At 37.1% G+C, this 12,179-nt stretch overlaps 2 protein-coding genes across 2 annotated transcripts; both read right to left on the bottom strand.

Moving 5' to 3' along the window:
* On the bottom strand, positions 4,101-5,909 carry LOC110012165 (protein TIC 214-like). Its single transcript, XM_020694896.1, has one exon. The coding sequence runs from the start codon at positions 5,492-5,494 to the stop codon at positions 4,205-4,207; it is 1,290 nt and encodes a 429-aa protein (XP_020550555.1). The 5' UTR covers positions 5,495-5,909; the 3' UTR covers positions 4,101-4,204.
* On the bottom strand, positions 6,092-10,429 carry LOC105164492 (putative protein TIC 214 N-terminal part). Its single transcript, XM_011083144.2, is given in 2 exon segments — positions 6,092-9,430; positions 10,383-10,429. Coding segments are annotated over 2 exon segments (1,002 nt in total). The 3' UTR covers positions 6,092-8,475.

A 12,179-nucleotide genomic window follows, 5' to 3' on the forward strand; every position in this document is an offset into this window, starting at 1 on the left:
TTGTTCTTCTAGCACAGTGCTTTTCTCGGAAGCAGGGGGGAACCTTCTGACCTGTATAACTCTTTGACCTCCCTCCGCGACCAGAGTTCCCTAGTGACGAACAACCCTGTTCGAATCGAGGAATATGGGGCCCACACCATGCTGCAGGTAATCTTTTATTCTTGGATCGACTTTAATGTTTGAACCCGAATAACTTTACACTACTCTGTAGGGCTTGACATTTCTCCGGAGCCTGTCCTTGAAATGCCTGTCCTTGAAATGCTTTATCTGAAGGTAGGAAGGAAGGATTCGAGGCCGGCCGGGAGGCTGGACTGGCCGAAGGCCACAAGCAGGGCTTTGAGGAAGGCCAGTCTGGTCACATTACCTTGGAGGAACATCACAAACTTCTGGCTGGCTCTCGAATGGCTGTTGTCCGCGACTTTCTGAATACGGGCACCTTCACAACTGCCGTGGAGATCAAATCAGCTGACTCATTCACCAAAGGCTACAAGACTTGTGAAGCTCAAATTGAAAAGCTTAGCGGATTCCAGGAGTCATTTGACCGCAGTCGGCTGGACATCACTCTTGATGGCGACCTTCAACCCTATCCTGCTGAGCCCGATCTCAAGGACGATGAGTTCGCGGCCCTAAGGGAAGAGCTAGAGGCTGAGGATGAGGATTGATGCTATCCGATCTCCCTTTTTACGATAGGAGTTTGTCTTTTTGTATGACCCCTTCTTCCCTTCGATACTTTTAGTGATTCGACTTGTAAATTTGGGAAGTTAACCTCGTGGGGCATATTTTTGCGATGCAACTGTGTAAATGACACTTCATCAATAGAATTATTTTTTGTCAATTTGCGTATTTGCTTCCTTCTATCTCCACTTAATGCTTTCCTTTTATTTCAAAATTGCATCTCTTTTCATATCGCATATGCTGAATGCATTTCAGTTCGCGTAATAAGATGCCCCTTTTTCAGTTGGCAAGTAGGATGTGTCTTTTTCAGATCGCATAGTTGGACGCGTTTTTTTTCAGTTCGTGTTTAGTTGGATGCATCTTTTTCAGATCGCATGGATTGGACGCGTCTTTTTCAGTTCGCGTTCAGTTGGGTGCCTCTTTTTCAGTTGGCACGAAGAATGCATCTTTTTCAGATCGCATAGTTGGACGCGTCTTTTTTCAGTTCGCGTTTAGTTGGATGCATCTTTTTCAGATCGCATGGATTGGACGCGTCTTTTTCAGTTCGCGTTCAGTTGGGTGCCTCTTTTTCAGTTGGCACGAAGAATGCATCTTTTTCAGATTGCATGGATTGGACGCGTCTTTTTCAGTTCGCGTTCAGTTGGGTGCCTCTTTTTCAATTGGCATGAAGGATTCGTCTTTTTCAGATCGCAAACATTGAACGCGTCTTTTTCAGTTCGCGTTCAGTTGGGTGCCTCTTTTTCAGTTGGCACGAAAAATGCATCTTTTTTAGATCGCATGGATAATTGTCTTTTCACCACAGCCGCGTCTCTTTTCGGAAAACGGTTGAGTCTTCCCGTTTTTTGTTCCATTGTCAAATCCCTGAACTTATGAAGTCTCGTTTCTGTAGTGGACCAATTCGTTAACATCCCGCCAAGCCATTTTTTATTAACACAATGACACCAAGCCTTTATTGCAGCCTGTGCTACTGAATCAGCTACTTTATTTTTGGTACCAACGATCAAGAATTGTTTTCCCCTACTTGCCGCATCAAAAACCAAATCGTAGGCTTCGGATAAAAAATGAGTAGTTCTAGTAAGATTTGTAATATGAATACCTTTAGGCTTTGCAGAGATATAAGGTGCCATTTTAGGATTCCATTTCCTAGTACCATGGCCAAAATGAACTCCTGCCTTTTAGGATTCCATTTCCTAGTACCATGGCCAAAATGAACTCCTGCCTCCAGCATCTCTTCCAAGTTGATGCTTTCTTTACTTTACCTTATTCATCTAGAGGTTTTTTACCATCTGTTGTGGAAACCTCTAGATGGAAGAAGATTCTCTTTGAAAAGTAGTTTTGTACCATCTGCTAGAGCTTGAAGAATTCCCAAAGGCCCGGCGTATTCGGGTCCAATACGTTGTTGTATCCCTGCAGATATTTCTCTTTCTAACCAAACAATTACTAGTACACCTAGTGTGATTCCTAATACAAGAGTCAAAATAGGGACAAACATCCATATGATCCCATAGACTTCTTTTAAGAATTCAAATCTGGAAAAAAGAATTGATAGCTTGTATTTCTGTTGTATCAATTACATTTCAACGATCAACTTCTCCCGTAATGATATCTATGCTACCTAATATCGTCATAATATCAGCCAATTTCATTCTTTTAACTAACTGAGGAAGAATTTGCAAGTTGATAAAACTCGGTGGGTGAATTTTCCATCTCTAAGGAAAAACACTCTGATCTCCTATCAGAAAAAGTCCCAATTCCCCTTTTGGTACTTCGACTCTTACATAAAGCTTGCTTGGACAATTCAAAAGTTGGAGAAGCTTTTTTACTAATAAATCGATATTCAAAATCATTCCATTCAGGGTCTTTTATTCTATCAAAGCGTCGGATTTCTAAATTCTCATAGGGTCCCCCTGGAATTCCTTCCAGAGCCTGTTGGATAATTTTTATGGATTCTGTCATTTCACTGATTCGTACTAAATACCGAGCTAATGAATCCCCTTCTTTTTGCCATTGGATCTCCCAATCAAATTCGGCGTAACACTCATAACGATCAACTTTACGAAGATCCCATTGTATTCCGGAAGCTCGTGGCATAGGTCCTGATAAACCCCAATTTAGTGATTCTTCTGCGCCAATAATGCCTACGCCTTCAACCCGTTCTAAAAAAATAGGATTCCGTGTAATAAGCTTTTGATATTCAGCAACCCCGGTTAAAAAATAATCGCAAAAATCCAAACATTTATCTATCCAACCATAAGGTAGATCAGCAGCGACTCCTCCGATACGAAAATAATTATGCATCATGCGCATACCGGTAGCAGCTTCGAATAGGTCATATATCAATTCTCGTTCTCGAAAAATATAGAAGAAAGGGGTATGTGCCCCAATATCTGCCATAAAAGGGTCAAGCCATAACAAATGGGAAGCGATACGACTCAACTCCAACATAATAGCTCTGATATAGCTAGCCCTTTTAGGTACTTGAATATTGCCTAGCTGTTCGGGTCCATTTACGGTTATTGCTTCTGTGAACATAGTAGCTAAATAATCCCAATGCATTACATAAGTCAAATATTGTATAATTGTTCGATTTTCCGCAATTTTCTCCATCCCTCTATGTAAATAACCCAATATTGGTTCACAGTCAATAACATCTTCACCATCGAGAGTAACGATCAGTCGAAGAACACCATGCATTGATGGGTGGTGAGGGCCCATATTGACTATCATGAGGTCTTTTCTTGTAGTTGGTGCAATCATAAGTTTTTTCCCGAGTCATTCTTCCATGGATTGCTGAAAGTAAAAAGAAGTTCTTCAAAATTTAAAACGACTAAGTTCAAACGGTATCACGCTTTAAATTAACGAGTTTTTCTCTCTCGAATATCCAACTCACCAATTAATTCTTTATAGCGTCCTCTATTTTTTTTTTTGACAAATAGGCCAGTAGTCGTTGAAGTTTTCCCAAAATTTTTCGCAAACCTCTCTGAGATGAGGAGTCTTTTTTGTGTAATTCCAAATGTGAAGTAAGTCTCCTTATTTTAGTGGTGAAACTGAATACTTGAAATTCAACAGATCCTCTGTTTTCTTCGTTTTCTTTTTGAGAAATAACCGAATTGAATGAATTTTTTACCATAAAAAAATTCCCCCTTCCCCTTTTTACAGATATGGATTTTACCGATCAGTAATAATAATGCCATTATGGATTTTACCGATCAGTAATAATAATGCCATTAATTTGAATGTGGAATATTCTAATCCGAATTTCTTTATAGACTCCTAATTTTCTGAATTCAAATCAATCAATCCAATTTCAAGATAGAGATAGAAAAGGGTTGGTACATTTTCGCATTGAAGAATTTAGACCTAAAATTAAGAGGGTTCTGTTGATTCATTTAGAGGTCTAATTGAGACATTATTCATTTAATATTGGAGACTAGAATGAAATGTCAGACAAGACATGGGATCTATGTATTTCTTTGCTTTCATATACCCTATATATAATATAGGGTATAGGATAGATAGAAAAAGTGTATTATCCACGAATTTTCAATCGTGGATACATCTGTATCCTTAACATACTGAAACGACTGCCATTATTGGTATCAAACCAATAACGATTCATACAAGCTAAATCTTCTAATCGAAAATTAGGCCAAAGAAAGAGCTTTAATTTCATTAATGGATTTTTCTCTCTATCAAGATGGCTATTGTCATGTGAAACTTGGCTGCTGTTTTTTACGTTCTTTCCATTCCAAAATACTGAATTTCTATCTACATCATTTCTATTCTTTGAATTGACACAAATTAGAATTCTCAATTTTCTACGATGTCTAAACGATAAAATATTTTCTGGAACAAGTAAATCAAAACGATTCTTAGAAAGATATCTTTGCTCTTGGTATTTTAGATTGGTTTGGTGCTTATTCTTATGAACCAACGAAATACCTATGGTTTGATACATAATAAATTGTCCATCTTTTTTTCCAAACAAACGAATGGGTTCTATAATCAATACTCCCTTTTTCATCAATTCTGTAAGAGTTAAATTCTTATGCATCAGCAGAAGCTGTAAACTCATTTCTTTCGTTTGAATCGAGGATAGAGTCATTTTTCTTGGATCTATCAGTCTAAGGAGGAAACAATATACCTTGATATTATCGATCATTCTTTCATTCAAAGTACCGTACCATCTCAATTGAAAAAGCAAATAACCTTTCAGCAACAACTCTAGTTCTGCTTCCGCGATGCTTTTTTTCTTTTTCCCTTTTTTCAGGTCTGATTTTCTTGCATCATTTTCTTCAATATCTTTTTGTTGTGAGAGAGCGGGGCCAAGATTTCTTCCGCTTGTGGGTTCTTTTTCTTCTTGATTTCGCTGTTTTTTATTTGATGCTATCAAAAAACTTCCTTTTTCCTTTTCATTGATCTTTTTATTTTCACTACTATTTTGATTTTCAGTCTGATTCAAATTTAAAAGAAGTAATTTGCTTGGTATAAACCAGGGTTTCGTTTTATATGAATTGTAAAGTAACATAAATTCTGGGAAGAACCAAAGTTCGAGATTCGAACTGGTACGCTTTAGAATTTTTTCATTCATTCCCATCCAATCCAAAAATCCTTTTGGGGAGTTTGGTGGATTGATTTCTGGAATCATAAGATAAAAAAGATCTTTTTTCGGAATTTTTTTAGAAATATTAGTACGAATTTGAGTATTTTGATTCCTATTGGGACCGATCGTGATCCAGGCCTCAATATCGACTTTTTTTCTAAGATGAAAATCAATAATTTTCCAGTCAAAATATTTTCTATCGGCCTTTTTTTTCATATATAGAATATCGACCTTTCCTTGAAACGGAGATCTATAAAAAAAGCATTCCGTTTTATTTTCATAATTAAGAAATTTATATGATAAAAGATCATATCTATAGTATTTTTGAAAATTTTCTTTGTGATTAGATAATGAATATCCTTTAAATTCTTTTTATTTTTTGGAATCAATTATTGGTCTTTTTCATATGAATGCCATTTTCTTAAATTTTCCTTTTTAGCTTATACGACGCCGATGAACTCTATTTCGCCATTTTTCTGGTATTAATCTAGACCATCTGATCTCAGATAAATCATATTGATAATGTCCTCTTAACCAATTTTTCCATTGATTCATTTCATAACTCCGAAGTTTCTTATCCCCTAATTTCGAAAGAACCATTCCTTGTGTTTCAAAAAAATCCTTTATTTCAGGCTTATCCCCTAATTTCGAAAGAACCATTCCTTGTGTTTCAAAAGAATCCTTTATTTCAGGCTTAAGAAAAAAAGGGAGCCCTTGATATTGAAGAACAGATCTGAATTTATACGAGTTACTAACTTGGATTTGTGATAATTTGAAAAATACATATGCTTGGGACACGTAAGATAGGTCATAAAAAATATGTGAATTTCTTTTACTATTACTAATATTCTCAAGTGACTTTTTTATAGTCGAAATAAACGGAATTGGATTTTTCTTTTTTTTATTAATTCTTTCTTGGTTTCTTTCATTATTGTAAATCGATATCAATAATTTTTTGATTGTTGATTCAAGAAAAAGTTCTGTATTCATTCTGGGAATATTAATCATAGATAAAAATATATCTGTATATATTTTTTCAATGAAAAATTTTAAAAAAAGGGGTAGTTTAGAGATTAATCGAGCATTTCTTCTTTTTAATATTTGCCATTTTTCGAATCTTTTAGCATTATAACTTGTTTTGTTAGGACTAAGATTATTTATTCTTAGAGTTACTTTTTTTTTCTCTTTTGTGATTCTTTCTATTTGATTTCGAATTGTACTTGTTCTATCAGTCAGATCCTTGATTTTTTTTTCTGTCAATAAAGAATTTGTCCAACTCGGAGATGCAATTTGACTAAATGATTCGTGAATCATCTGATTGCTGATTATGGAATCTTTTTCTTCTTTAATTTCACTCGATTCATATACTTCTACTTCGCTTAATCGAAATAATAAAATTGGATTTACTTTTGAAAGTTCTTTTATTATTTTTTTTATAAAAATAACACTTTTCATAACCCATTGTTTTGTTTCTTTTGAAACTTTTTCAAGTAATTTTGTTTTTTCTTTGAGAACTATTAGAGCTCGAAAATACTTATTTTTTAATTTTCCAATTTTTTTTTTGAGTTGCTTAAAAATGGGTTTAAAAAAGGAAGGTCGTTGTCGGGGCGACCCAAAAGGAACTTGAGCTTCCATTCCCCAAATTGTTAAAAAACAAAAATCATCTTTTTCTTTTTTCATTAGATCTTTCTGAGAGGATCGTTGTTTCGATTTGTGCCAAGGTTTCAGACATAAAGGAAATAAGATTTTTATCTGAATACCGTCTGTCAACCAATTTCTCGAAAATTCTGTTTCGGATAATGGAACACCATTATAGGTACATTTAACATGCATCTCTCTATTCAATTCCTGGAAATCCTCAGACCACTCAGGACGTTGAAATAGGAATATACGTCCAATATTTTTCGCAATTATCAATGAAGGGAATAGAATATATTTTCTAAAAATAGAGTGAGTTAGTAACATGCAACCTCTTATTCCTTGCGAAAATGGAAGAACGGTATCCCAGAACTCTGCTATCTCTATTCGCGCTTGCTCTTTTATTTTGTTCTTCTTTTCTTCCATTTTTTTCTTCTATTTTTGCTTGCTCTTCCATTTTTGCTTGCCTTTCTGTATACTCTACAATTTTGAATGCTTTTCCTTTCCCCAACCAATTTCTAAAAATTAGTTTAATCAACCCGGAGATATCAAAAGAAAAAAGATGCAATTTTTTGATTCTGTCCAAAAAAAGAGGGGAATGCGCATTTGTTTGAAACAATTTCCAAATAACTATTTTACGCCTTTGAGCCCGCATAGAACCTTTGATTATATCTCGCTCAAAGTTTGATTATTGTGAATAGCGTATCAAAGTCACCTCGTCTGTTTCATCGAGCGTATTAGTATCCGTAGTATTAGTATTAGTATTAGTATCAGTGTCCTGCTTGATATCAGTAAAAATTACTACCTGTTTGGCTTTTCTTGAATGAATTTCATGATCTACTGGTACGCCTTCTTGATGTTCCCGATTCTTGTTCTAATTCGGAAATTAATTTGTATGACCATCGAGGGACTTTTTTACTGATTTCTTTTATTCTAATCGATTTTGTGTTAATTTTTTCATCATTAGGATTGGTGGATTCTGATTCTCTAACAAATTTACTGATGAAAGTTAAGAAATCAACAATTTCTGTTGATAATGGTTTTTTATCAAATCTATTTACTTTCTCTTCAAATTCTTGGTAATCAGTATTCGGAAGAAGGATACCATGAATCCGATTTATCCCAAATTTCTCTATGAAATTTTCGATAAAAGTTTTTTTTAGAATTGAAGGCGAAATGTAGATTGTTCTCCGATATGATCCGTTCAAGAAAGGACCATAGCTTTTTGATAAGTATCTTTGTATAATTGTCATTACACAATCGAGTCCTTGTTTCGAGTATATTCAAAGAAATAGATTTTTTTGTCTAGAGCTTCAATTCGATTTAGAAACTCCTTGTTGAAATTTATTTCTTTTTGTTTGTTGATATAAACCCAAGGGTTGTAGAGTTCATTAGATGAAGCTTTTTCGAGTGTACGCGGGGATATCCTTGTTTTTATCATTTCAAAAAAAATTGATAAACTAGTGGGATATGTAAAAGAGATTCTTTCTTTTCCATCACTTTTGCATACGTCGAATAAATATTGTGACATTTCATTTCGGACAGCCTTGTCAAATTTATTATTTTTTATGTAGCGAAATGGTCGATGGACGCTTCCAATCGAAAAGAAGAGTCACAAGAGGTTTATCAAATATTTTGAATCTTGAATTGTCATGATTTTCATTGATATTCATCAGATAAGACTCTTGAGAAACGGGTCTATTTTTATAGCCTGTCTCTGTAAATCGAAAGTGGAATTCATCTTCCTTTCCATTGACTCGGATTTCTTCTGTTTCATCGATTTTGTTTGGATCGGCCTTTCCTTCTGATAAAAAGGAAGGATCTTTTTCGGTGGATCCCTCTTGTTCCTATTTAGTCCCCTTCATTTCGGAAGCTGTTTCTATTTCTACATCTCTTTCTTCCTCACTTTCCACCCTTTCTTCCTCACTTTCCATCCTTTATTCCATTTTTGAGGTTTCTTTCAGTTTCTTAGTAAGAATGGGTGACGGTATTCTGCCTAAATAGTAAACACAGGTAATAAATAAGAGAATACTAAAGATCCGAGCCATAGAATTTCTCAATTCTGATAGAAGGTACTTATTAGATCGAATGTACTTATTCGATCTAATAGATCGATTTTGCCGTATCCAGACTAATACCAATCCAAGCCATTTCATGAATAAAATGTGACCAATTAAACCACCAACAAAACTACTTGTTACAAATAACATCTTGTTGTTGCATCGAAACATATAAATGTTGACTAATCTGGCTAACATTGAACTTGGTAAAATGAAATGGTTGAATAATTGAAAAATGAGATTATTCAGGAATACACATTGAATGCTGAAATTACGCATTGAATTTCTGGTAGTAGATCCATAATCAAAAAAGTGTTTGTGATTGTTCCAGAAGAAATGAAACAAAAGATATGGTAGAGCTAGGACAGTTATTGTATGAGGTCTACCCAATGCTAGATGCAGAGGCGCATAATAGATCGATATGAACATCATGAGTTGTCCCGTAATAAAATTACTTTACCTTATTCAAAATTCAAATGATGCTTTCTTTCAAAATTGACTATTTGTCCCTTCTGAATCAGATAGATTGATATCTGAAAGAGGTTGACAATAAGTTCTTTCAAAATTGACTATTTGTCCCTCTGTTAGAGGTGTTCCAGAAATGTCTGCGATCGAGTAAATAGTTCTACGAACGAATGGATCGTATCGACTTGGAAAATGGGAAGATTTGTACAAGTTATACGTTTCGTCACCACTTTGTGGTAAATCGTTAGGTATGAATATGTTAGATACCTGTGACTCGATTGGTGAAATAGTATCTCTCCCCCCAAAAGCATGTTTTTTTTTACCGACGCACCAAGAAAATATTTTGTTGCGAATGAAGAAGATATTGAGGAATTGTGCATACGTAAAATCATAATTATTGATACGGGCCTTTTCCACAGAAAAGGGGAATCTTGTGTTACAATAGAAGCAGAAGTGATGTGGATTATTCAAGAATCGAAGTCGATTTTCTTTGAAAAGTTTCCACTTCATGGATTGGATGCGTCTTTTTCAGTTCGCGTTCAGTTGGGTGCCTCCTTTTCAGTTGGCATGAAGGATTCATCTTTTTCAGATCGCAAACGATGAACGCATCTTTTTCAATTCGCGTTCAGTTGGGTGCCTCTTTTTCAATTGGCACGAAGGATGCGTCTTTTTCAGATCGCAAACGTTGAACGCGTCTTTTTCAGTTTGCGTTTAGTACTTTGTAGATTTTGATAGCAGATAAAGACAAAAGCACCAAATTGTATGCGGTTTTCAAACTAGCGTAATACGAACAGACAAATTGCACTCATAAAAATGTAAGCATAAAACTGTACGCAACTTTATAAATTGCTTCAGGGAAATTACAGTTTGTATAAGTTTCATCAGACATTGACCTATGTAGCAATGACTATTTCTATCATACAAGGCGCGATCTTCCTAACCTTACACTTGGTGGCCTTTCACAGGCTCCGAAATTCGATCCTTTCATGGTCGACGGCCTTTCACAAGCACCAGAATTCGACCTCTTCGTGGTTGATGGTCTTTGGCAGGCACCAGGATGCGATCTCTTTGTTGATGGTCGTTCACAGGCACCAGGATGCGATCTCTTCGTTGATGGCCTTTCACAGGCACCAGGGTGCGATCTCTTCATTGATGGCCTTTCACAGGCACCAGGGTGCGATCTCTTCATTGATGGCCTTTCACAGGCACTAGGATGCAATCTCTACGTTGATAGCCTTTCACAGGCACCACAGTGCGAGCTCCTATGTTCAAGCGTAAAACTTCTTCAGATTCTGTATATTCCATGGGCGTGGCAGATCTCGTCCCTGTATATCCTGCAGCTTATATGTGCATTTCTTCCGGATCTCCACTACTTTATATGGTCCATCCCATGGTGGCTCTAACTTCCCCACATGCTTGGAAGCTTCCACCTTTTTCAGCACGAGATCTCCTACTTGAAGCTGGCGTGGTCAAATTCTGCGATCATGGCTCTTCATCATCAACCCTTTGTGGTGCAGGATTCGAGCGTACGCTGCATCTCTCTTTTCTTCGATCACAGTGAGATCGAAATTCCGCTCGTCCTGGTTGACTTCGGGATCATACTGTACGACCCTTTGGGACTCTTCTCCAATTTCTGCTGGGATTATAGCCTCTGTCCCGTACACCAAACAGAATGGGGTTTCACCTGTGGCAGATCATGGAGTTGTACGGTAAGCCCATAGAACCCCGGGCAACTTGTCGACCCATGACCCTTTATTTTCGAGGCGCGTCTTCAAATGCTGCAAGATCGTCCGGTTGGTCACTTTCTGTCCGTTCGCTTGCAGGTTCGCGACCGCCGTGAAATGCTGCGCGATCTTCAGTTTCTTACACCATTCTGTAATCTTTCTTCCCTGGAACTGGGTGCCATTGTCAGATATTAGTATTCTAGGTATCCCGAACCTGCAAATTATGTTCTTCCAGATAAAGTTAATGACTTCCTTCTCAGATATCTTGGCAACTGCCTCTACTTCGACCCACTTGGAGAAGTATTCTACCGCCACAATGATGAATTTCTTCTGAGCTTGGGCGGGTGGAAAAGGTCCGACGATGTCAATCCCCCACTGGTCGAACGGACACGCTATTCTGATTGGTTCCATTGGGGTCGCAGGCTGCTGTATCAGGGACGCATACTTCTGGCAGCTTTCGCATTTCCTCACCAAGTCTTTCGAATCTTTGACTAATGTTGGCCAGAAATAACCCTGCCGTGTGATTTTTTAGGCCAGCGACCTTGCTCCTGAATGATTTCCGCAACTTCCCTCGTGGATCTCCCACATCACGTAGAGAGCTCTTTCCTCGTCTAGACATTTCAAGAGAGGCCCATCCACTGTTCGCTTGTAAAGTTGACCGTCTAGCAAGGTAAACTGGGTAGCTCGAAATTTGACCCTTTTCGCGGCAATGGGTCGATGGGTAGGGTACCATCCTCAAGATACTTCACAATTTCATCCTTCCACGACCCCATTTCTGAGACCACCTGCACCTCCACTCTGTTCGAAAGGGCTGATCGTTCGCGTACCAAGGCCATGATCTTGCTATCTCTTATTCCGTCCATTGCAGCTCCAAATTTGGATAAAGCGTCAGCCTTATCATTTTCAGCCCTAGGCACCTGCAAAATAGAACACTTCTCAAATTTGCCCATTAATCGCTGAACGATTTCCTTGTACAATGTCATCGTCCTCTCCCTGGTTTCGTACGTTCCTTCG

Source organism: Sesamum indicum, linkage group LG6, assembly GCF_000512975.1.
Source record: "Sesamum indicum cultivar Zhongzhi No. 13 linkage group LG6, S_indicum_v1.0, whole genome shotgun sequence".
Taxonomy (NCBI): Eukaryota; Viridiplantae; Streptophyta; class Magnoliopsida; order Lamiales; family Pedaliaceae; genus Sesamum; species Sesamum indicum.

Coding starts and splice junctions, on each gene's coding strand:
- LOC110012165 (XM_020694896.1), bottom strand. CDS start 5,494: ATGAAAAAAAAGGCCGATAGAAAATATTTTGACTGGAAAATTATTGAT.